Genomic DNA, 24,782 nt, shown 5'->3' with positions numbered 1-24,782 from the left:
TGTCAAATCATTACGCCTGCTTGAAGCAGGCGTAAGGAGTGACGCACCACGTTATGTATGGGTGGCCTCTGCACATTGCAGGAGTTGCGTCGCACTTGGGACGCTACTCCAGCAATGTGCCGCGCGTACACCACAAGATGCGTCACGCATCTGCCCTTCCTTGCACCATGGTGCGCTGCATTGTAAATGCGGCGCATCTGTGGTGCTGCAAGGAGGAATTGCATGACGCATCAGTTCTGGCGCATCCCTGCTGATTTGCAGAGATGCGCCAGAACTCATAAATATACCCCCAAATATTTGTGCTTATTAAGGTCCTGATTTATTCGATTGAGCTACTCAATGGCTGTAGAACGTGTTATCTACCTCTGGATATGTCTTGGTTCTAAAGACAGATGCTGTAACATGATAAATGATTGTGGTTGTATAATTCTGGGGATCTAGTTAGGTCATCTGCTGTGTTATAGATGTTAAGGTAGTGCATGTCAGCGACTTAGGGACTGATTATGACTTTGCTAGTTGGACCCGGACTGTTGTTGGCGGTCCGACTGCCAAAAGTCCATCGGTCCGACCACCGTATCAGGAGTATGTCGGTCGGACGGACATCAGCCCAGTGACACACCACAATCATGGATCCCAACGGTGCGGCACTGGGGTAGTTGAAGGGATTGCTGTGGTGCTGTGGAAGGCACCGCTTTGCAGATTACAATCTGCATTTCTGACGTCCTTTACATGGCAGTGACCCCACCATGTAAAGGATATTGGACACGTGAAGAGGGGGCCCCAAACAGGCCCCCCAGGACAATTTTGCCTAGGGAATGTAGTGCATGGGGCCACCTGTTGCGTCTCCCTCTTCATGCCTTGTCGTGCATGCACTGTGAGCCATACATGACATTGAGCATGGTAACACTGCGTTCATGACAGAAAGGGTGCTGCACCGTGGTGGCACTGCCTTCAGGATCACATAAGAAGGCTGAGTATGCTGCCGCTGACAGGCGGTCAGGGCGTCCATGTCATAATAAGACGGACGGGACACAATGGCCTGGGAGTCTGACTGCCAGGTTCGTAATAAAGTCCTTAGTTCCTGTTTCTATTTCACATGTTTTATTTAATCTTGCTATCCATAAGAATATTAGCTATTTCCATCATGTTGCGTTTCTGCATTTTGTTTTGTGCATCCTATTACTCTTGTGGATGCAATAACAGAAAGCTCAGAGAGAAACCAAAATACTGGTTGGGTGGCACACTATGGTAATCACAGAAATGTAGTTACATGTTTAAATTACACCCCTTTGAGAGTCCTGCACCTTTTCATCCCACTGAAAGTCAAGTCTGAACATATTACTCTATGAATGATTGCAGCCAGCAGCTGTGGGTGCCTCCCCAAGCCTGAAGCATTTTCTTTTAAAGTTGACAAAGACACTGGGCAAGTATGCACTTTAAAGGGCTTGAGGTTGTCTCACTATACAATCTGGAAACTACCGTAACTGTTGAACATATTAATGCAGTAAGATACGGGGGTGTTTTTTTAAATATATTTCAAGACTATATGTTCAGAACCATCTTCCTGTGTCACTTAATTCATTATTAAATTTAGCTTCAAAATGCACTATTTTTCATCCTTTTTTCACATTTTTCCTGGGGAGGACCTCCTGAACCCCATGTTTGTCCATTAAGCTTCCTCGCTTTGGTCGTTACATGAAATTCATTCCCAACTTTTACACCCACCACTTTCAAATGTCACCATCCACCACTGGTTCCAATATGACATTACTGCAACACAGCAGGTACCGCAGTGAAGAATATTATTCACAGTTCTGTCCATGTTGAAGTTTGCATTTAAGAGCATACCTGTAGGACAATCCTCCGCACATGTATAGACGAGATCAAAATGGTCTTACCATGTCAAAGGTTAGACCTTAATCTAGAATGCAGTCTCATAAACACATCATTTTGTGATACTAAGTTCTATTTGTATGCCTAAATGTCCCTAGATTGTAATTTCTTGAACCAGTGTGTACCATTGACAACTGCAGATGACGTTTTTGTGCAGTTGACATTGGTTGCATTTAATTTGTAACCATTTGTTACTAATTGTAACCATTTGTTTCTATTTTAATGAGCTACAGAGCTCATGGTTTGTATGTTTTTTATCTACTACTACCGGAGTCTCAAACCTAGGCTCACAAATAATTTCAGGCGAGCCTTATCTATCTATACTAATATAATAAAGAGAGAGCCCAAACCTTTGAGGCGGGTATCCTCAGGAACCACAGCACCAATCACAACACCCAATACAGCGTTGGAAAGGGCAGTTGCAGCAGAAGGACATAGGCTATGCAGACGCCCACCATATACATTTAAAAGGTAAAAGAACCGTGCCAGCAAAGTAGTCCCTTGTGGGCGTGTCTGCGTTGGCGTGTCTGCGTTGTGCTGTGGGCGTGTGCTAGGGGCGTGACAAACGCTGGGGGCGTGTGGTACGTTCCGCCCTTCATGCCATGTCTCATGTCGTGTGCTAATCCCACCCCGCTCCCTTTAAATACCCCAGCACCCCATAATCATAACCCACCCTTACTCCTTAAAATACCCCAACACCCTTAAACACTAACCCATCTTAACCCTATAAATATACCCTGTACCCCAAAACCCAAACCGATCTCTAAACCCTCAAAATACCTCTGTACCCCAAAACCCAAACCTAGCCCTGAACCCTATAAATACCCCTGTACCTCAAAACCCAAACCTACCCCTGAACCCTAAAAATACCCCTGTACCCCAAAACCCAAACCTCGCCCTGAACCCTAAAAATACCACTGTACCCCAAAACCACCCCTGAACCCTAAAATAACCCTGTACCCCAAAACCCAAACCTAGCCCTGAACCCTTAAAATACCCATGTACCCCAAAACCCAAACCTACCCTTGAACCCTAAAAATACCCCTATACCCCAAAACCCAAACCCAGCCCTGAACCCTAAAAATAACCCTGTACCCCAAAACTCAAACCTACCCCTGAACCCTAAAATACCCCTGTACCCCAAACCCCAAACCTAGCCCTGAACCCTATAAATACCCCTGTACTCCAAAACCCAAACAGCCAACATCTCCAGCAACATACTCATATTTTTTCACCACCCATTTGAAAAATGCACAGGTCTCTCTCATTGATGGCCAGCACCGACATACACTTTTAGACACACCTCCCGCCACAAGTTCTAGAATTGCGAACTTTAGAGCTGGGGAGCTACGTTCGAATTAAGGCATCAGCTCAACATCCTGTGATTCCAGGCAAATCGCTTTGTCTCCCCGTGCCTACCACAAATGAATGTGTTCTTCTGTAATGTAAATTGTGCTCATGCCATGTTGTCGAGTTAACGGTATATAATATTGCAAGGAAAAATAAAGTAGGGAAACTCGAGTTCACACACTACTGAACGCGCACTCTTAAGTGCATCAGCAGTGCACTGTGAATCGGAGCGTTTCACAGGCCTGTCACAGATAAGAAATGCTATCAAAACGAAATCCTACAAAACAATATACTACTGGCCGGCAGCAATTCATACCCGGACAACGTTGGGACGGGCTGCTAGTATGTATAATAAAACAGCAGAAATGTGACTTTGAATTGTCTCCCATGCAACATGTGGGTGCACTGACACGAAAATGCTGATGTCATTAGGCTCCCCTCGATGCAACCAATTCAGCTATTAGAATATATTGGCATGTAAGCACCTTCAAGCGACCCTACATATCAATACAAGGAATTACATTTGTATCCCTAATTTAGAGATAAGAGTGGCATTCGGTTCTCCATGGTTCAAGCATTGCAGAAGTAGTGGAATGTAGTCTTCGGTGGACAGGGGACATTTTAGTCGCTGCTTACATTGTGTCTTCAATGTTACAGCCCTGCATTAGTGAAGCACTGCAATGGATGATCTCGGGATATGCCACGACCAAAACTGCAAGCATTCCTTTAGGAATGAGAGGTGCACAGGAATATTTGACTGGCTCATATCCTGGCATGCTCCCAAAAGCATATTTGTACCAGAGGCAGATGTGTGCACTCAGTTCAATTTACACAGGTGCATCCCATTTTGTACTTGTGAAAATCTTCTTTGAGATCTAGGGCATGATCAAAATGAGATTTTTTCCTAATCAGCGATTGTTCTAATCTGAATTTGTTTAAAGTATCTGGCTGTTCGTGTAATCTTTTGCCATTTATTTGTACTTTGGTTGAAGTGTATGTTTCTTCGGTGACTGCACATCCCAACCACCAATTATGTAAATGTATATTTTGTTTTTTTAGATATATTTGTAAGTCATTAAATCAATCATTATTAAACAAATATTATTCCAAGTTCTACTACTGGACAAAATATAATCTTATGGGTGTTCTATTGCTAGCTGTACAGCATCCCAATGTCTTTTCTCATGCATGCAAAGTACAAGAAGGTGATTAGGATGTGCTTGCTGCTTCTTCAAAACATCTCACTATACTGACCTTAAATTAAATTAACCACTTTGCTTCTTGTGGATTGGCAAGCATCTCTAGCTGTTGTTGGAATATATTCTAAAACATATTATACAGTCAATGAGCATGAAAAACCGACCTCATTTCGTTCCCACCATCCGTAGTTCTCCAGGCCTTCCAGTGCAAATTTTTGGGATCGCCTCACGACAAAATAAATTAGGTAGCCACTTCCAGCAAGGGTGCACAGGGCTAGAAAGTTAGCCAGCACTCGCAAGAATCGTGTTAAATGAATATTTTCATCTCTACGGTTTTCCTGCTCTTCCAAAATAGATTCCTGTGAGATTTTTGGGAAACAATGTAAATTATTTTCTGCAGGAGAAAAAATACAAATTGAAGAAAAAACAAAGTTAAATGTCATCCTTGTAATTTCTGTTTACCAGCAATAAACTCACTCTTCCTTGGATAAAGACATCTGAGGCTGACAAACACAGACAATAAAAATGCATGCAGACCTAGAGTCCACATAGCACAAATATAGTTAAGACAGTACACATGTATGCACACAGAAGGACAGGGGGTAAAAGCATATATAGAATGAAGGACATTTCATGTTGTACAAAGCGCAAGATTTTGCACTGACTATCAGGCATTGGTAAAGGAGGAAGTGGATATGAACTTCCCCATCCGGCATGCCCCCTGAGCATTAGCACCAAAGCTGACCGACGCCTTAAAGATGATATAGGACATGATAAAATAGCTGAAAATGCTACACTATGGAAAGAGAAGAGGAGCAGAATAGGAGGTGGTCTCCTAGAGAGGTAAACGGCAGAGGGATCATGTAACCCACTGGTAAGGTAGAGGAAAGATTAATGCCAGTGCTTAATCAAACCTTCGCCTCTCTTTAGAGAACTTGCTTCTACTGGTTTGTGGGAACCAAACCACAATATTCATCTGAACCTCATTATTTTGATATCCTGAAATGTACCTAAATAATTTAGCTCCAACGTCTGCAGGTGATCTAGGGCCTCATTTATGAAGGCCTTCCGCCACTGGTACGTCACTTTTTCCCATTTTAAAAGTGACGCATCGGCGGCGCAAGACCTTCATAAATAAGGCCCCTAGTGTTTAGAGACTACACTCCTCATCAGGAAAACACAATTTACTAGAGTCTAAACAGGTATAAATATTGGCAGCATAAAGAACTGAGTTCACGCCAAAAAAAAGGAAAGAAATGCTTTTTATTACTGAAACTTGGCACCACTACATTGTTCATGTGGACACCCAGGGGGCAGGGCAGGGGAAGCTGGAAACATCAAGCACTTCCGAGGGGATTCTCGAGAAACTTCTCCCACTTCAGAGAAGGTGCCAGGTATAAAAATAGGACCCTTAGACCCATTCTTCAGGACATTACTGAACCTGTGGATACTACAGAAGGACTCCTGTGCTGCTTTACTGCCAGAAGCGCTGGCACTCTGCGGCCCTGTTACTTTACTGCTCTGCTGCCCTGCACCCTTCAACCCAGGCCGGAGTGACTCCAAGGGACAGCTGACTGACCTCCTGTTCTGAGCTATAGGCATCTGCCTAGCTGACCTGCTGCCTGGACCAGCAACTGGACCCGCAAAGGGAACTTCCTGAGCCCTTCTGGCCTCTGCTTGAGTGAATTCCTGATACTCAAGAGGTGCCCATCAGGTCCTTGACGCTTTTGTGGTATCAGACGAGCTCCTCCCTTACGAAAAGGAGAAATCCTGACGTTTGAGGCTCTTCTCAATCACGAACAGGCCTGTTCATGCCAAGATCATGCCAGCCGGTCAACCATCATCGCAAAGCTCCAGTATATTCGACTCTGCCTGCTACACCGCCCGTCAGTGATGACCGGCAACGCGAAAGCTGCACTTTGCGCCATAGCATCAACAGCCCTTGGTGACCGCCAACATGAATCTCCAGCAATGGCTGTCTGTGACAATATCTTTGCATTACAGTGACACCCATCCATGACATCTGGCCTGCTCTTCGCCCTACAGTGACTAGCATCTGTGACGCTCTCCCTGCTCCTCACAGCCCCCTTCTCCACGAACGGAACTCTATGCCCTGGACTTTAGAAGGTAACTCTTGCAGTGTATCCCTGTATCCGGTCTACAATCCATTGCGGTCGGCCAGAACTTGTGACTTTCACCAAATCTCACAAGACTGGATAACCACAGGATCTACTGATTGGATTTTTTGCATTTTTCTTGTGTTGTGTTTCAATTTATTACTGTTTGAAGTGCTGCATAAATACATTACACATTGACTCTTAATGAAGCCTGACTGTTTTTGTGCCAACCAACCAGAAGGTTAAGCGTAGGTTAATTTAGTGACTTTTGTGGTTGTCCCCGACGAGGACTGTGGCTGCTGCATGAGAAGGGCTCACACACCCCTCAACTAGCAACACAATTTCTCAGAAGTGTCTTTTTATTATTCATTGTCTTTCTTTATGAATGTATTTTGGGGTTGCTTCTCATTCTATAAAATTGCCTCCATTCAGTGGATAAATAGAAACATTAAGTGTGTGATAAAGCTTTATTCGAGGTATATACTCATAAAAGCACAAACAAACATTTAAAATACACATTAATTAAAAACATTATTTCATACATATAGATATTTTTAAAACATTAAGGTAAAGCCATATTTACTTTCAAGAAGCCTTTGTCTTTTACTTTTACAATCGTCTTTGGCACTTCAATAAAGTTCAATTGCAAAACTGAGATGGGATTTCATATAGGACAGTGCAAACAAACCCACTAGGCTCCCCTCTTACCTTAAAGCTAGTTGTGATTGATGCAAACTTGTTGTCAGCAGTTTCTGGGTTGCCAATCAAGTAATCCCAACTTGTATACATTTTCCAGCTGAAATTAAAACTGTTGTCATCCCCGCCGCCTTCATCATTTGCATTTTTTGCCATCCTATTTTCGGATACATAGTATGAGTAAGTACGTATGCACTGTGTTTCAAAATACATGCCCGGGCAAGAAAGAGTTTTCTCGTTCCGCTGTACCAAATATCTAAAACAATGCCTATAGGCATAAGTATTGACAACCAACAATAGTACAATCCATTCATAATTTGAACAGAAATGAGTCATGTGTTACATCAGTGTGGGTTTTGGATGGTTGCTGGAATGTTTGCATATTTCCAAGACATTACAAATAATAATGTAAAATGCATAAGAAAACAAACTATTGTTTTACACCATCGCTGCTTAAAAAATCATCACCGCTTGCAATAACTAATTTCTGACAGGAAGGGCACAAAGCCACTTTCTTTATGTATAGTATGTTGTAAAGTAAATACTGTGTTGGGTGATATGGCCCCGTGTGGTGTTGTCGCTCACTAGTGACAGTCCTATTCCACTTCGTTATTCCTTATTATGGTGCTCAAGGTAGGAGGAAACATCCACTCCTCCGAGGTTATTATCTCTAGGGATCTCACTGACAATTGAATACACATGTGCCTTCCGGTTTTCTCACATGCAGCGGCCATAATAGGAGCCGGTGTTGGACGCCGAGAAACATCCGTGCACAAAGGTAAGACTGGGATTTATTAGTTGGGACACTCTGTAACTATACTATTGATTTACTGATACTGATCAGATTGCAGTGCCATAACGAGCTATCACTGGAGGCTCGTCAACTGTCTCACTCACCGTGGATGTCGGGTAAGACATTCTCTGTCTTCTTGCAACTTAACATTTAACTTTGAGAATACTCGACACAACGAGCATATCGGAGAAACTCTGGGCAACTGAGTCTCTATGACGCGACCAACACTTACACACGATTTTAAAGTGTTAGGGGCATTTAACAAGGGCTGGCGATATCATTATCGCTGCTTGAGCGTCCGTTTGTGGATAAAAACGGCGATAATTTTATTGCAATGTCATCAAGGACACGCTAGCGCGTGTTTCCTTGACTTAGTGCCCATTTCCAGCATGCCTAACTTCGCATCTCTATTGAGATGCAAAGTGGGTGTCACTGGGCGTACCCCTGACGGACTACCTTGTAAAATATCGCAAAATGTACATTGCAATATTTACAAGGAGGCCCACGCATTTTTGCAGACATCACTGGAAAACCAGCGATGTTCCATGGAAAACACCGATATCGCTGGAAAATTATCGTCATTGCGCTATGAGTTGTTAATACAGCGATAGCATGGCAATAATTGCCAGCGATAGCCGGCGCTAAAAAAGTCGTCGCTAAGAGCGGCCAGCGATAATTATCACTGCTGCTTGATAATATGCCCCGATGTGACTTGTTAAAGGACGCTACATTGCAGCCTGCGCCCTTGATCATTTCGTGGCCCCATACCCTTTAGGAGCTTATTTAAACCTTGTAGGCACTTCATGTAGCCTAACTAGGGGGGCTTAACCTGGGTTAATGATCAGAACTCACAAGTATGATTTGCACACTATGGAAAGGAAGTAGATGTCAGGTTGATTGCCCTATACATTTCTGGGATCAGGAATTGACATTATGGCACTCCACACCGTAATACACTTTTCATCGTGGATATATGATTACCAATAATAAGGGCACTTGTAATTTAGATTTCAGATCCCATTGAGGACTAGAAACTTGGAGCGTCTTTACCTTTTCCCAGCCTTCTAACGGCCGGGACGGAATTATAACTGGCACAGATGTAGGACTTACTCGTATTGACTCCTTCCATTTAATATATGCGTGGATACTAAGAGTGTATCCTTAGAAAATGCTCATGGAATATTTACAATAATATTTTAGGCTTAACGACTTTTATTCGCATCAACACCGGTACGCCCCCTCCCACTGCTTTATAATTCTTTTCTCAGTCACTGGCACTATGAAGTTATACGATATGAGCACTTCCTACTCCATCCTAGGTGTTACCACCGTTCTGCACCAACAGTGATATTGATATGAACACTCTCGACTTCATCCAATCATAGCAATTTCTAGTGTGTGACTGCCATTCTGCACCAGCAGTGATATTGATAGGTGCACCACAAATATGAAGGGTATAATTAAAGAGGAGTATAGTGTCTGGGCAAATTTGCGTCATTCACAACTGGAGGTACCCGGCCTAGCTGCCCTTTCATGCCCAAATAGCAACATTAACTATCCTTTACAATGAACAGCCAGATGCGTTTTCTTTTAACAAGATTCCGCCTTGGCACTTTGCACTTTTTGGTAGCGTTCCCCAAACAATCTCGGTGGATGGTCAAACTTATTTCTTGCCCATGTGACAAAAGAGCTTCCCGGAACACCTTGCACTTTACTCTTTTTTGTGCATTTTATAAAGAACCAAGCTGTAGATTTTTGATACCTTTACTAATGAATATTCACCCATGCACATATATTGAGGGGTACAGATATTTGCAATCACTGATCAATCCTGTTATTTGCACTGCTGTGTTAAATTTTATTAAAACAGCAATGGGGTTTATGAAACGCAATGAAGCGCTAAAATTGGGTGGGGAGATGAAATGATTTGTATTCTTTTTTACGTCATATTGGTGCGAAATTCTTTAGCCATTATTACACCTATGCATAAGTATGGTTTTAACTTGCAAAGGAACTTTCATTTTTTTTATGTTTTTTAGAAAAAAAAAATCATTTTAAATTTGTATTGTTCGTTTGTCGAAACCTCTGTGGGCATGTGCCGAATAAAGTTAATTTGACTAGATTTGATAGGTGCAACCCGTCCAACAATATTATATCCGCCCAGGAGATATTTGTCACTGTGATTGAAGTTGACCCCTTGGTACCAGAATGACTCAAGGTGACAATGGAAACAATCAAATTCCAGTTTTTTCACCTCCTCACGGCTCACTCCGCAGGGAAAAGACACACGATTTACCCTCATTAACTCGAAGTCCCATCATATCTCCAAACAGGTCTAACAAATTGAAAAGAGCAGGGAGGTCCTTAGCAGGCTCCCGTACATAAACCAGAATTCCATCGGTATATAATGAGACTGCGTGCAATTGCAGCCCACCGAGATGCCTAGTCCGGGCCCCAAACTCGTAGCTGAGTGGCCAAGGGTTGTATAGCCAGTGCTCAAAATTACAGGAGACACTGAACACCCTGGATGAGTCCCCCTACCTATAGAAAACTGACATGAGATTTGGTATCCCATCTGCACCCTGGCTCGCAGTGCCACGTAAGGCAGCCAAACCCATCCCAAGAACTCGGGACCCATTACCAGGGCCTCCAAGACATGCAGCTAGTATGACTGCCCCAAGGTGTCAACATTTTTTTCAAAGTCAAGGGAGATCGCAACTGGGAGCTCTGTGGACCCCTCGACCGCCCCCATGATATGAGACAGCCTACGTATATTTCCAGAGGGGGCCCTGTGGGGTATGAACATGCATTGTTTGGTACATAACAATGCCTGGAGGAGCGGAAGCAATCAATTCGCTAACACTTTACTCAAGATCTTATAATCAATGTTCAACATTGATAGGGAATGATAAGAGCTGACCACTAGGGGGTCCCTACCAGACTTGCGTAGAACCACAATGTGGGCTTCACATAAAGAGTCAGACAATCTGCCCTGTTGGTGGGCTTTGCGATATACATCAAGTAGCCTGGGTGCTAGGGTGAGCCTGAACGTGACATAGTATTCTACTGGAAATCCATCAGTTTTCAGGACTTTACTGTGAGCCATCTGACTTACGGCTGCCTGGATATCCTCTATCTGCTGTGGTTGCTTGAGTTCCTGGAACTGAAGGGAATCAAGGCGAGGGAGGGCAGCCCAAGCAATATGAGTCCTTGTGAGCTTTAGAGGAGGATCTGGGGGGGGGGGTATAATGTCTCGTGATATTGTGCAAAAACCTCACAGATCTCAGCTTGGGAATTCAGAATCCCACCAGTGGAAGTACGAATAGCTACAATGACAGTCCTAGGGACTTCAGAGAGTAGGAGCAGTGCCAACGTGCGGCCTGGTCTTTCGCCGTCCGCATGATGACTGTTGACGAGCTAGAGCCGGCTTATAGTCGCTGCTACAAAGGACAATACAGTACGAATAAGCGATGCCCACTCCCCCCACGAGGTCTTCATTCAATGCAATGCCCGCTAATTACCTCTCTTCATGGCATCCCATTCCAAGCCCCTAGAACCCACAGAGACGTCATTCCCCAGAAAGTAGTAAGCCAGGTGCATGCTATGACATCCTTATAAATCATGACGAGAAAAGCCTTGATCCGCAATGGTCAGGTAGGGATTGGCGCTTTATCCTCTCCCCAATGAAAGGTCACTTTAAGAGGGCTGTAATCTGACATCGCTCGCCCCAGATACTCTGAGCCTTGCACATGGGTCCAAAGCTCCCAGTTGCATAAAAAAAATAGCCTTGGCTGGTATGGACCTGATGTTTCAAGGCATTGTATGAGTATTCGGTGTCACTCAGGTACCCCAAACACCAAACATTATGAAACTGTGTGGTGACTGTCTATTGTTGAAAATGCTTGGTGGCTTGTAGACCCTGTGTCTCAGACAGAGGGGGTACCGACCTATCTTTTCAGTGCAGTGTACGCATTTAATTCCTCACCCCAAGGCCAGGGGCTCGTGAGAGAGTAAAGTTGGGGATAGTGAATTGAGGAAGTCCCCCTGAAGTGTATTATGTGCCATAATGAAACTAAGGATAGAGGATACTCATCCAGGGCCCCCTCAAGTATGACAGCATGGCCATTCTGATCCACAATTGTTCTACTCTGACCAAAGGGGTCTCCAGGGGCTATCTATATCATGACTCCCCTTGCAAACATGGAATATTCAGTACTATTATCTGTCTGCTCCAGCACCTGGAGACTTTGTCTAATTCAGAGATGGGGAAGTGTGTCTCCTGTAGACATGCCACATGAATAGGCCTCCGTCTGAGGTAGGCATAGATTCTGTGATGGCGTATTGAAGTCGCCATCCCCCCAATATTCCACATTAATACATTATATGTGGTAGCCATGGGAGGTAGAACGCGCCCCTATCTGGAGACTCAGTAGCATTAGTGCACAACCCAGAACCCCTAGCTCCCCTCATTGCCTCCCAGCCACCCTGCAGAGCCATTAATAACAACAAAACACAAAATAAAGGAATCACTCCAACTCCCTTGGCTAGGACACCAACAGGCATCTTGCCAGAACCTTCCCAACTAGACAGTTTGTGGCGAACACGTGCCTTCAATATGAAACAGTCCATTCAGTAGTCTGTGGCGGTTCGGCCAAGAGATGTACAAGGCAGTGTCTGATTTGGTCAAATGCATCCTGGGCTTTTGTGGGGACCATAAATGCCCCCAATTTGTCACATAACACAATCCACCCTCCCAGTGCCTAGCAGTAAACCAGCACACCTTCCCAATCAGGACACAAATCAGTTCACTCACCGGCAAGTGAGGAGTCCCTATTCCAGAGTTACGTGAGGGAGCGACCTTATCAAGGCAATGACATATTCCCAATGTGAGGCCACAGAGCTGTGAGCATCCTGCACAGATTGATGGCTACTGTCAGGCACCAGAGTATGAAACTGATTCACACTGGGCAACAAGACCTCTGCTACTACTTGCACTCACTTTTTAGCTGGTTGCTCCCTGGTTGGGCCCACACTATTCTCACATAAGACCATCCCCGCAGGTCCTTTCCTTCCCTCTCTGCTGGTGCCTGAACCCCCTTAGCCTGAAGCTACTACCAGGCCTTGTCCGGTGTAGAAAAGAAGTGAGTAACATCAGCATCCACCACCCTGAGCTTTGCAGGAAAAAGGGGAGCATAAGAAAGTCCTAGATTCTGCAGTTTCTCCTTCAAAACCCTGAAGGTGTTGCAATGCCTCTAGGCCTCAGCTCTGTAGTTAGGTTAGGCATTGATAGTATGGCCATGTTAGGTCCAAGGGCGCTGAACAGCTGTAAAATGTCATCCCTGTCTCTGTAATGAGCAGGCATGCAATCACTGGGTGCGGAGGGTAAACAGAGTCTACATTCATGATGGGGACCACCTAACTACACGCACCAGCCATGGGGTCTATTGGCAATTACAGTGATCGCTCATATATTCCTGTGCTCACACAGAAAGGATAGGCCTAGACATATAGATAATTTGCCATGGTTGGGATGTTTATTTCATACAGCCTGATAGTAATACTAATTTATTTGTTTAGTTTCATTTGGCTAGTGATCGTAGCACATTTACATCATAGTAGACTACGATAGTTTCAAGAAATATATTGTAAACTTTCTTCGTTTCTTTATTTTGTTTACTACAGCCATGCACACGTGAAAGACAAAAGGTGATGATCTGTTTACCTGGTTCACTTGGGAACCAGAGAGTCATGTTCTAGGTTGCCAAAATCACCTACTGCTCTGGGAAGGTTCGGAGTTCAGGTGATGCACTGAGAGCTAGCCAGGATTTGGGTCGATAGATACTGATGTTGTAGAAAGACTCAGTTCTTAAATTCAATTTTTGGGAAGTTTTTGATTCTTGGATCCATTTTCAAGCTGTGGATGCTAATACATAGACAATTCATGAATATACTGATGTTGCACCACCACAAAATTATAGAGCATATCAACTCTTAGAACTCTTAGAAATTCCACTTTCTCATTGAGAATTTCAACATTGGTTTCAATAATAAACGTTCTTAGTTATGTACACACTGGTGCTCTTAATAATGAAGAGGCCACCTGCCCAGCATAATCTGGTTCTACACTATACCCTGACCTATGAAACCTCAATGTTAATGAGCTAGAGCAATTTACACTGGTCTTGTTAGAGTATATAGAAGCTTAACTCAATATTTTATGTGCACCTTAATGGCTTTCCTAGCAAGGGCAGCTTTAGCAGGGCAACTACAGTTGCCTGCAGCATGTACCATAAATCCTGAAATTTTTCATTCAATAATGGGTAGAATTTCTGCAAACCGTGAGGAAATTCCTATTTGGATATCCCAAAAATGTATCAGATTGAACCATATTTCCCCTTACAGGACCACAAGAGAAGCAAAGAATATTGGCTATGTGCTTACCAAAAGGGATGGTTCCTCCAATAGGGGGCTATGCCACTTAGGGCATAGTCTTTGCTGCAGTCTATATGATTACACATGGTGCCCCAAGTATGTCTGTCTTGCCAAAGGTGTTAAAACAAATACAGGACCAACAAGGGACATCTGCTGTCCTAGATTTGGAGATGAACTCAATGGGAAACATTCTCGTGGTCTCCTCAATAATTCTGTTAAACATTAAAGGTGATGCCGCATTTTTGGCTATACGCTAACGGCTACGAAGGTTGATCCAGTCAACCAGGAATGTGAGCTACCTATTATTATTGCTGAAGTATATACTTCTATGGGTTGCAATAATTTGGGGCCAGACCCAATAATCCACAGCTTGGCAAGCCTGGTCCCGGCAAGGACACTGCCAAGCAGAACCCGGAGTTTGATCAAAAACAATATGACAAACCCAAACCTGAAGGAAAAGCTTGGTCTCCACCATTGGAGCCCTCTGAAAGATGCTATAATTTGCGTGATTGGACACAATTAAAAGCACCTGATACTTATCAGCTTTCTGATACTCGTCCTTCTCGAAACTTTCAGGACTCATCTGAAAAACAATACGAGAGAACAGGGCATTCTGAGCACAGACAGGAAGAGTAAGTGAAACTGAAAAAGGACTCACAATGCTCGTCTGACGAGAAGATAAAGAAGGAGGGGAAACCTACTCAATTTAAGCCCCAATATAAGAACAGCAAAATACCCCACAAATGCTGGAATTCCCCTACTACTAAACAGGAGGTGAGCAGTGGCTCTCCTTGACAATGCGACAGAGGTTACTATAGTGCACTGGAATCTCAAGGAGATTCTGGATGGGAAAGAAACTAATTAATGTGTTACTGTTGAAACCCCAAATAGATGCTTACCCCCTCCAGACAGATTATATCATTTAGATATGCAAATTGAGGATGACGTACAGTGCACCATTCCGGTAAATTAACATTAGCCTATGCTATTCTTCTAGCAGAGGTCGATTGACTGCCAGAGTTTGTACAAACATCCCCACAAGGTGAGAAAATTATAATACCATCATTTTCTGAACTTGCCCCTGATGAGGTCAAGCAAGTCTATGCCGCAATTTGGGCTCTTGCACTAGCCCAGTTTTATATTGCAATCATGTCAGCTGGGATAAGGACTCTCCTTATAATGTAATACCCATACGGTCCAGCCCAAAGTGCAGCCAAAATACCAAATAAAACGGGATGCTAAAGTACCTGTTCAAGAAATACTCTCACAATTAGGGTACCAGGGAGTAATTGAACCCCTCTTAACTGAACCATCCCCTTTTTGCTGAAAACCGGATCATTCCTATTGTATAACCTTAGACTATAAACATTTAAATAGTCATACATGCACATTTGCAATTAAAAATACACACAGTACAGCACTTCTGAATTATAAAGTCCATAAAAATAAGAAACAATCTTGGATATTTTCAATGTTGTTTTTCTGCTAGAATATATCACCTGAAAGCAGGTATTGGGCAGACTTCTTGGCAATAGACTTTCAACTTTGCTTTTGTAAACTTCCCATGGGGTATAAGAACATTCCTGGACTGTTTGCGGACCATATTGTGTAGATTCCACAAAATATTGACCCAGACGCATTGTCCTATGTAGAAGATATCTATCTAACGGCCGATGCGTTAAACTCGCATTTATCCGGGGTAGATTGCATAATAATGGGATTTACCGAATCTGGCTAAACGTTTAACATTAGGAAATCTAATATAGCATTACTAGGATATGAACATACCCATGAGGGAAACAAATTTGCACTACACTTCCTAGAATAGTGTGCTCTGCTACAACCGCCAAACACTCTTAGGAAACTACAGTCCATATAGGGATTCCTCAATTTTGGCAGAACTTACATACCTGATTATGCATAACTCATTAAATCATTATATAAATTAATTCATCCTAATTTTTGCAGTTCAAATTTGATATCCAGACGTTGGTCCCGTGCTCTCCATGCCACTGGAGTCAAGCTATCCTGCCTGATATGGGGTGAAACCCCGAAACCGGTTCTAGGATGCTTCTTCCCAGTCCAAGGAGGACATGGCCTGGGAGTTTGGTCTGGACTGTTTCCATTGGGCACAGGGTGAAGACTGACTTCCATATGGCTGGGTTCAAACCGGTATGGCATTATGACCAAAAACAGGTTGGATTTAGGCCCAGATCTCTGTACTGGGGTGAATGTATGACATTGTTCTGCATTCTGCCCATCAATTGTTCTTTTTATAATTAAAGAAAGGCCACTTGCAGAAGGAAAATACATAATTGTTGTTACTCCCAACGAAAGCAAGTGTTTCAAATGCTAAAGTCCTCCATCCAAAATAGATACAATAGACAACATCCTTAACATCTACAGATGTAGACTTGTCTCGGACCCATCTTTAGGGGCACAATACTTTCTTCAGTATGAGCTTGTTTATCCCATGCCTAACAATGTTTTGCCTCTTGAGCAGTATAAGTATATGGTTTACTCTGATGGTTTAGCACTGCCTGCTATAGGGGCCAGACCCTAACATTTGGTAATATGTGCCCCCGTTAATGGTGTAATATTGGATGGTCAATTCCAACCACTAAAAACTCACACACAGTCCTTAGGGGCTTTGCTGCTCAGTTGACTGAACTAACAGCCTTGCTTCTTCAAACGAACACATGGATCCTGAATTCCCCACACTTACAGTGTGTGATTTGTATTGTTTTATTGACAATTTGCATTATTGGTGCCAGAATGGATTCAAAGATTCTAAAGGCATAACTATAAAGCATAAATCACTTGGGTGAAGGTGGCAGACCTAAAAGATAGGCTGCCACAGACTCATGTAATATATATATAGTCATCAACGTGTGGGAACACACATTGTGGGGAATTCTTTGGCAAATGAAGTGGCCAAATCTCCAGTTTCAACTGCAACAGTTGCTGCGATTACTCAGTCTCATACGAGGGTGGATGACGATGTACTCACTGCCGTTAATGCAACACACGACAGCACCCCTTTGTCTGGGGGCTTTTCAACTAAATATACATACCTTTTAAGTGAACAAAATATGACCTTTTGTTACAATTCCAAGGGATGGCAATCACTTGATTCCCAACCTAGACTACAGACTAGCCTTGGTGATAGCTGTGCATGAAGGGGTTGCTTCTGCACATGCAGGTGTGGCTCCCACAATTTCATTACTTCAGCAGCATTATTGGTGGCATGGCTTATATAGACAGGCTGAGAAACGTGTCCATTGTTGTGAGATTTGTCCACAAATGAAAAGTTCTACCATGGGCTGTTCACCGAAGACAAACCTGTTGATTTCCAACAAACCTTTCAGCTGGATCTGTTTGGACCATTGTGGTTGTCTTAAGTCGGATGGAGTGTTTAAATGTATCCAACTTGCAATTGATTCTTGCTGAAGGTTCCTCTGGGTGTGGTCCCAACATTCATTGACGCTGGCACTGCAATTATGGAAACCCAAGTTTTTATCGGAAGATATGCATGCACTACACTCCACTTGAACCAGGGCCATGCTTTTGCCTCGAACACACATAGGGATACTATGGCTTTCCTGGGTGTAGAGGTGCATTGCTCTTCCCCTACCCTCCTGGGTGAAATTCGGTAGTAGAAAGGACGAACCATGATTTAAAGCAATCCTCAACAGCTAGCTTAATACGTTCCAGGTATAGCTAGATCCATCTCCTATATGGGGTACAAAGAGTACTTTATAACCTCCCTGAACAATCTCTCTGTGGCTGGACCCCATACGAAGTCCTTTTTGGAATCAAAATGTATGTTTCAGACCATGACGGTCCAGACATGGTGGTGGTAGCCATGCACTTTGATGTAAATGATCGTTCTACTGTCTTGCAGGATTTGCAACGCTTCCGTGACGGCCAATCAAATGAACAGTTGAAGATGTCTGCCTCTGCTAGAATCAAGGAGCAGCCAGCGCCTTCTGGCATGATTCCACAATTTGGTGATCTCGGTCGAGAAAAGGTTAGCGTGAAATACGTGTGTGGCCCATCATACTGCACACCGATGGCCGTCCTTGTTTGATAACTCTAAAGACAATTCTTTCGTCTCCATTGATCACATCAAGTTACATCATGTGGCCAATTCCTAACAGTAGGCCACAGAGAGCCCTTGGTAGCTCCCGAACTCCTCTCACTACCATACAGAAAATTCCTCTACAGCTTGTGAGGACCATCAAAACTTTTTCTCCCCAGCTGGGGGGATGGAAAATGAACTTCAGTTAATTCCTTAGGCCACTAAAAGTGACAGCCATACAAAGGAAGTGTGTATTGTACATACTGCTGTGTCTCCTGCAGATGGTGTCATTTCTACTGCTCCACCTCTTGTGGAAGCTACCAATTCCTTTACTACACCTCTGACTCCTGTTTTTCAACAAACTGCTTCTGGTTATTATGTGGGACCAGATGATTTTTCATGTCTGAAATGCACTTATCTGGTCCCTCCTTGGATGTATGTTTGGATAACACTTTCCTTGGTTTTCCTTTTTCTTCGGATTGGATTTGTGACTGTTTTATTCTTGCTTACCTGCCTGAATGCTCTGCCACAGAACTTGTAGACAAGATGTTAACACCTTACTCATCTTCACAGAAACCGAAAAGAGACATGGCCCTCCCTGAAGCACATTTCAGCTGTCCCAGTAACTGTTGGAATTGTTTGGGATAAGGTCCCCACTGTTATTGTTGGTCCTACAGAAATGCTGCAGATTTTTTGTCTGCAAAGTGTCTATGGGTGATGTTATTGTACCTGGGTTGCACTCTGATGATTGGAATGTTGACACTGTAAACTCCATGCTCTCAGAGCTGGTATATTATACTGTTTTTGAAAGTGAAGACCTGTATCTAAATTCTGCTAATTATGGTGAAAATCTTCTGTTATCATTATTAGGAGATCAATATTTTCATTGAGCTAGTGTTCAAAGCACACTTTCTAATTACACAAAATAAGAACATTCTGACTCCCCCACAAGGAAGCTCAAAAACACATTTGGATAAATACACATATTTTTCTGGACATGATTCATTAGACCCGAAATCTTTTAGTTTTAAGCTTGTCCCTACATCAGTAAAGAAATAAATGCTGATACAAACCAAGCTAATATGTACAGATTTGTTTGTCAAACAATTTGCCTTGAAAGGCTATGAGTATTGGAAGGATACCATTGAAAAAAAATCAATTTGGGGTACCAAACATTGGCAGGTTCAATAAACAGACACCTTATTTAGAGCCTCCTTAATTCCAACACAAATGAATCCTCTAAATGGCACAGTTCAACAGACTACTTATCTGGGATTCGCTAAAATTAAACACATGAATTCACCCAGAATTCCTTCCACTGGCCAAATTGATAATTGCCAACATTTAACCAATTATAGTGAAGAACAGCTTAATCGTATGGAGCAGAATGGTACATTTAACTCCACACTTTGAGATCCAAACGGTAACTGTGGCCAGTGGACACAAATGGTTCTCAAGCTCATTTTTTTAAACCCACACCGGGGTTTCAGTCAAGCAGACCAGACCCTCTTTATTCCCAGTCTCAGCACTCAGGGATAGTCACTACCTATTCGGTAGGGAAACTGTGCCAACAATGGTTGGAGCACTCCATACTGTCTGCAGTGAAACAACACCTTTCACTCCTGTTGGAAGACATGGATCTAGCCAATTTCTTGTTGGTCCTAAGTCTCCGTGCTCTAAAAGATTTATTTATGCAACTTACAATGAAATTTGGAAAGTGTCAAAAATGGAAGCAGCTGCATGTTTAAGGAAAATTCACCACGATCATTGGGATAAAGTAGTTGCTGTTGATAATAGCTTTAATAGGTTGTCTTCTCGCATTTACAGTTTGAATAACATTATGTCCTCTGTTATTGATATTTTGCAAAATGGCATGTCTTTATTATACCATAAGTCAGCTTAGATCAGTTATGCAGTTTAGTTGGATACTTCAGGTCCTAAAAAGTGGCCACGTGCCATGGCATTTCTTAAATTGTAAGTAACAATTCTTGCCTTTCAACCTGACACATAAACATAGACTCATGGTCAAAAACAGATGCCACTTACACAATGTTACACATTGGGAAGTTAGAGGAATTGCCATTCAAAGTAGATGAAACACCCTCCGCAGTGTGGTTAATACATTGTGTAATATCTTTGCTAATTTCAACATTCCAGTTTGCATCTTGTATGAAGCATTTTCCAGTAGATAGATATGAAGCCCTGGGAGGGAGCTTTATTCACAAGTTGTGGTCTCTTCCTTTTGATTACTGTGGTATATAAATAAATAATACCGGATCTAGGTTTTACTGGACATAGCAATAACAGATAGCTCAATAAATAAGAGTCAAGATTCGAGGTAGTAGGAGTTTGCAGGTTTAATACAGCATAAAGGACAGGAACAGGACAACCTGCACAGGAATAGGATGACAGGGCCTGACAGGGGGGCCCCGACAGCTGTCGGGCAGGATCTGGAATGAGCGCGCTAACATTTAATAACAGTACACAAGCATATATACTAAAACAGTTGCATTACAATGAATACAGTAGGCGGAGCAGTGGGTGTGGTCAATAGCAGTCGCGAAAGATAAGGGTGAAAGTAGGTGTAACAGGAGGCGTGTACATAGACATGTGATGTAAACGTAACAGAATATGTCATAAATGGGGCAGAAACATGGAGGGGGCTACCTAAGGAGCCGGGACCTCTGACCTAATGGTGCGCGCAAACTGACAATGACGTGTTACTAGGAGAAGCTGGGGGCTATGAACTCTGTGCTAGGAGTAGAGACTGGAGTCTGGAGAGTCAGGGCGACATGTACCTAAACCCTATCTAGTATCTAATGTTTAGAGAACATGTTGATATAAACTAAGAGTCAGGAGGGGAGAGGCTAACAGACTCTAAGACTGGAGCATGCATTATTCTACATGTAGTGCGTGATGAAGAATATTAAATGACCATTAAATACAGTATTTCTCTTACATGGAGACGTAAAGGCTAGACAATGACGGAAACTATTGATGCGATTCAGTAGCTTAGGAATGCAGAGAAGGAGGGCTGGACTGATAACTAGAATCATAACATACTCTTGGCAGACTCGTAGGCAGAGCCAGGCCGAGCCGGGCACTGTGAGGCAGGAAGTAAGTGAAGGGTCGAGGATACAGGTGGGGGCTGCATCGCTCCTCAGCGAGGGCTCAGGAGACAGTAGCTGAATCTGGTGTCCGGGCCCTTTTGAGGCCTAGAAACGGGGACTTTACAATGAAATAACGTGCACACTGAGAAACGTGGCAACGTAACTTTACATAGGCCTAATATTCGTAGTATTCACGGGAACTGGAAACTGGCATACTAGGGATGGACACAACTGTAATTGCGTCTTTACTTTACATGGGGGATATATATGCATATTAATCATGCACACATAACATAAGATGGGGGACACGTAGGGACACAGAACATGGCAAAATTTACTTTTCCACATTACCGATGTGAATGGCGGACAGAGAGGTATTCCTTACTAGAAACGAATGTGACTCCTCTGTCGGTCACTCACTTGTTTGTAAACATGTTCCCATTCATGAAGCATGTCCTACTTCAGAAGCAAATTTGGCCTTTTTTCTAAAAGGAATACCAGCACCTTTCCAGTAGAAGTTATTTTTTGTTAAGCGACCAAGATTGTTGTGCAATGAAGGCCAACATCCCATATATCCTTTCTTTTTCTCAGATAGTGACCTGCTGAAATAACGTGTGTTTCTCTCAAATGCATTCGGTTTCTGATAGTTTATTATGGCCTTCAATTCACACTTTGAAGGCAGATCTCAACAAGCAAAGCTGGCTCAGAGCCATAGTGTTTCAAAAAGATGTGCCATTAACATCTGCTTGAGAAACGTTTGAACTGGAGGTTGCAAGGACATTGAGCGAAATACAGTCTTTTTTAAGCACCAATTTAGAGCTACATTTCGGCACACTTGTAAATCACATCTTTATTGCTTCCAATACTGCTGATATAGAGGACACGTTTTTTAAACAATCATAACTGGCTTCATCAGTACCTTTCAGAAAATTTTCGGAGTGACACCAGCCTTTACACATTCTTTGTTTTCCAGACTTTTTGGGGGCATACACTTGGTGTTCATCCTCTTTGCTGCATTTTGGTTAGATTTTTGTTATGCCACAAAAGATGTTCCTTTTCAATGCCCACTGATAATGGAACTGCCACCGGTCTAGCTGTGCTGTGAGTGCATGATACGATTCCTTTTAATCCCCCTGTTCCATACTGAATTGAATACTGACTGGTCATTGTCATTCCGACCCACCTGGTTTACCAGCGTATAACTTGTGTTTTATTGCATATGGTGTCCATTCCAGTGGGCACTTGATGTTTGCCTTGTGCTACAATTGCCTGTTCCTTCCGACATGAACCTGTTAATGAGTCCAATACCAATGCATTTTTGGAACAGTTCCATGATCTAGCAGTTGCTTTAAGATGCATGGTGTGAGTTGCTCTCTACTGGGGAGATTGGTGCTTCAGCACCAGGATTTCAGATCTCAGTTTCTAATAACGTGGATGCAGGACAACAGACTGATTACTCCACTTCGGCCAATAACAAGGATCATATCTGTTCTTTGGAGCTTTTGACTGAGGCTATCGAGGAATCATCATCCGCAGAATCCATTCTGGATTCACTAAACATTGGTCTACTGGAAGACATCTTTAGTGCCTCCAGCTCAACCTAATTTGTTCCCCTTTTCTAAATGTTCATGTTCCATTTTTTTTTATTATACCTTTAAATTTGAATATTATGCTTATTACCATCGAATTGAGTTTAGTTCTCTTGTATTTTTTATTAATTTGCTAGTCACTAAGTTACTCTTCCAATCTAGGAAGGTATGTAGTGATTTCCCTTCTGAGCCCACTTTGGTTCTTGCTTAGTTTTGCGTTTTATATGTTTTAGGCTGCCTCTGCTTTGCACAGCCACACATAACACATTTCTGTTTGTGATATTATTTTAGGAATGCGCTGTACATGTTGTTTGTTATGCAGTGACTCTTCTTGGGATTCAGTTTGTACATTTTATCTAAGGTTGCCTAAAATAATTAGCAGCATGGTGCACTATTTTCTTTGCCCAGTCAGCAACAATTCCTATTATTTTAAACATAACACATTAGCACAGCTGCAGCTTTCCAACACAGTAGTTCTTATAGTTCTTATCATATACAAAATTAAAGAGAGGGGGGACACAGGGAGCTAGATAAAGGTCCAGTGACTCATGCTCCCGAGGAGAACCTTACAACCAACAAGAGTCACTGTTCCTATCAGAAGAGAGAGAATGTAAGGGAAAGGAACTCTGGTCGTCCTTCTTCTCTGTTTGTGGGGGACAGTGTGTCCTGATCTTGATGCCCTCACACACCCCAAGGATGTTATGTTTCATCATTAGGCTTATGCTCCTCGTCGGGCCGGTGCTGCAATGCCCTACGGGTCCCCCGAAGGGTCACTTTGACGGAGATCTTTTGATAAAGCTGTGTGGGTGCATGGGAGTGAGAGGCAATGAAGCCCTAATGTGAAGTTAAAAAATGACTGGAGGGGTAGTAAGTGAATTTATTGAAAAAAGAAGTCCCTCATTTATTGTTAAAAACCAAGAAGGTGGTGCTGTGAGGGATATAATGGCCCGCTGTAGCTAGGTGTGTAGCATACCCCTAATGGATATGCTTTTAGGTCAACATGTTTCGTGCTAAATCTCAGTCTCTGGAGGAGATCCAAAAGTGCTTCTTCAGGACCAATAAAAATAATTTATAAAGAGTAAGAAAGATAATGGCCGATAGTAATCTAGTGCCACTGGGAAAGTGTAGTAGTAGTACTCCCTTAAATGCGGGAACAATTACCATGAGAATTGGTCTGTGGGTCCCTCGAGACTGTGCCTCATAGATGAAGGCGCCGTTACACTGAGAGAACCCAGAGTGAGGGCAGGCAACAGTATGTCTTCTAGGAACTTGTCCCCAGAAGAGCTGGCGGACAGGAAAGCAGAACGGGAGGTCAGACTCCAAATGACCAAAATGAAAACAAAGGATAAAAAGGCTGAGAAAGCCTTAGAAGAAAGGAAAATGTTACTGGAGCATGAGGGGAGCCTGAAAGAATTAGAGATTGAAGCAACACAATGCTCAAATACAGCAATGGTGGAAGCTTGCATGCAGTGTCTGAAAGTGACAAAAAGGAACATATACCCAAAGACTTGGTGCCTAACTA

The 24,782-nt window shown here is 43.0% G+C and overlaps 1 protein-coding gene across 1 annotated transcript in view; it reads right to left on the bottom strand.

Moving 5' to 3' along the window:
- TMC1 (transmembrane channel like 1) overlaps nucleotides 1-24,782 on the bottom strand; it is a 654,455-nt gene that overhangs the window by 384,353 nt on the left and 245,320 nt on the right. Inside the window, exons 8-9 of the mRNA XM_078677802.1 lie at nucleotides 7,268-7,412; nucleotides 4,607-4,801 (exon numbers count right to left, since the gene is read on the bottom strand). Of these exons, the coding sequence (XP_078533928.1) occupies nucleotides 4,607-4,801; nucleotides 7,268-7,412 (340 nt within the window). The remainder of the gene's footprint in view (nucleotides 1-4,606; nucleotides 4,802-7,267; nucleotides 7,413-24,782) is intronic.

The sequence above is a fragment of the Lissotriton helveticus genome, chromosome 2_1 (assembly GCF_964261635.1).
Source record: "Lissotriton helveticus chromosome 2_1, aLisHel1.1, whole genome shotgun sequence".
In the NCBI taxonomy this organism is placed as follows: Eukaryota; Metazoa; Chordata; class Amphibia; order Caudata; family Salamandridae; genus Lissotriton; species Lissotriton helveticus.
This window is presented reverse-complemented; position numbering and strand designations above follow the sequence as displayed.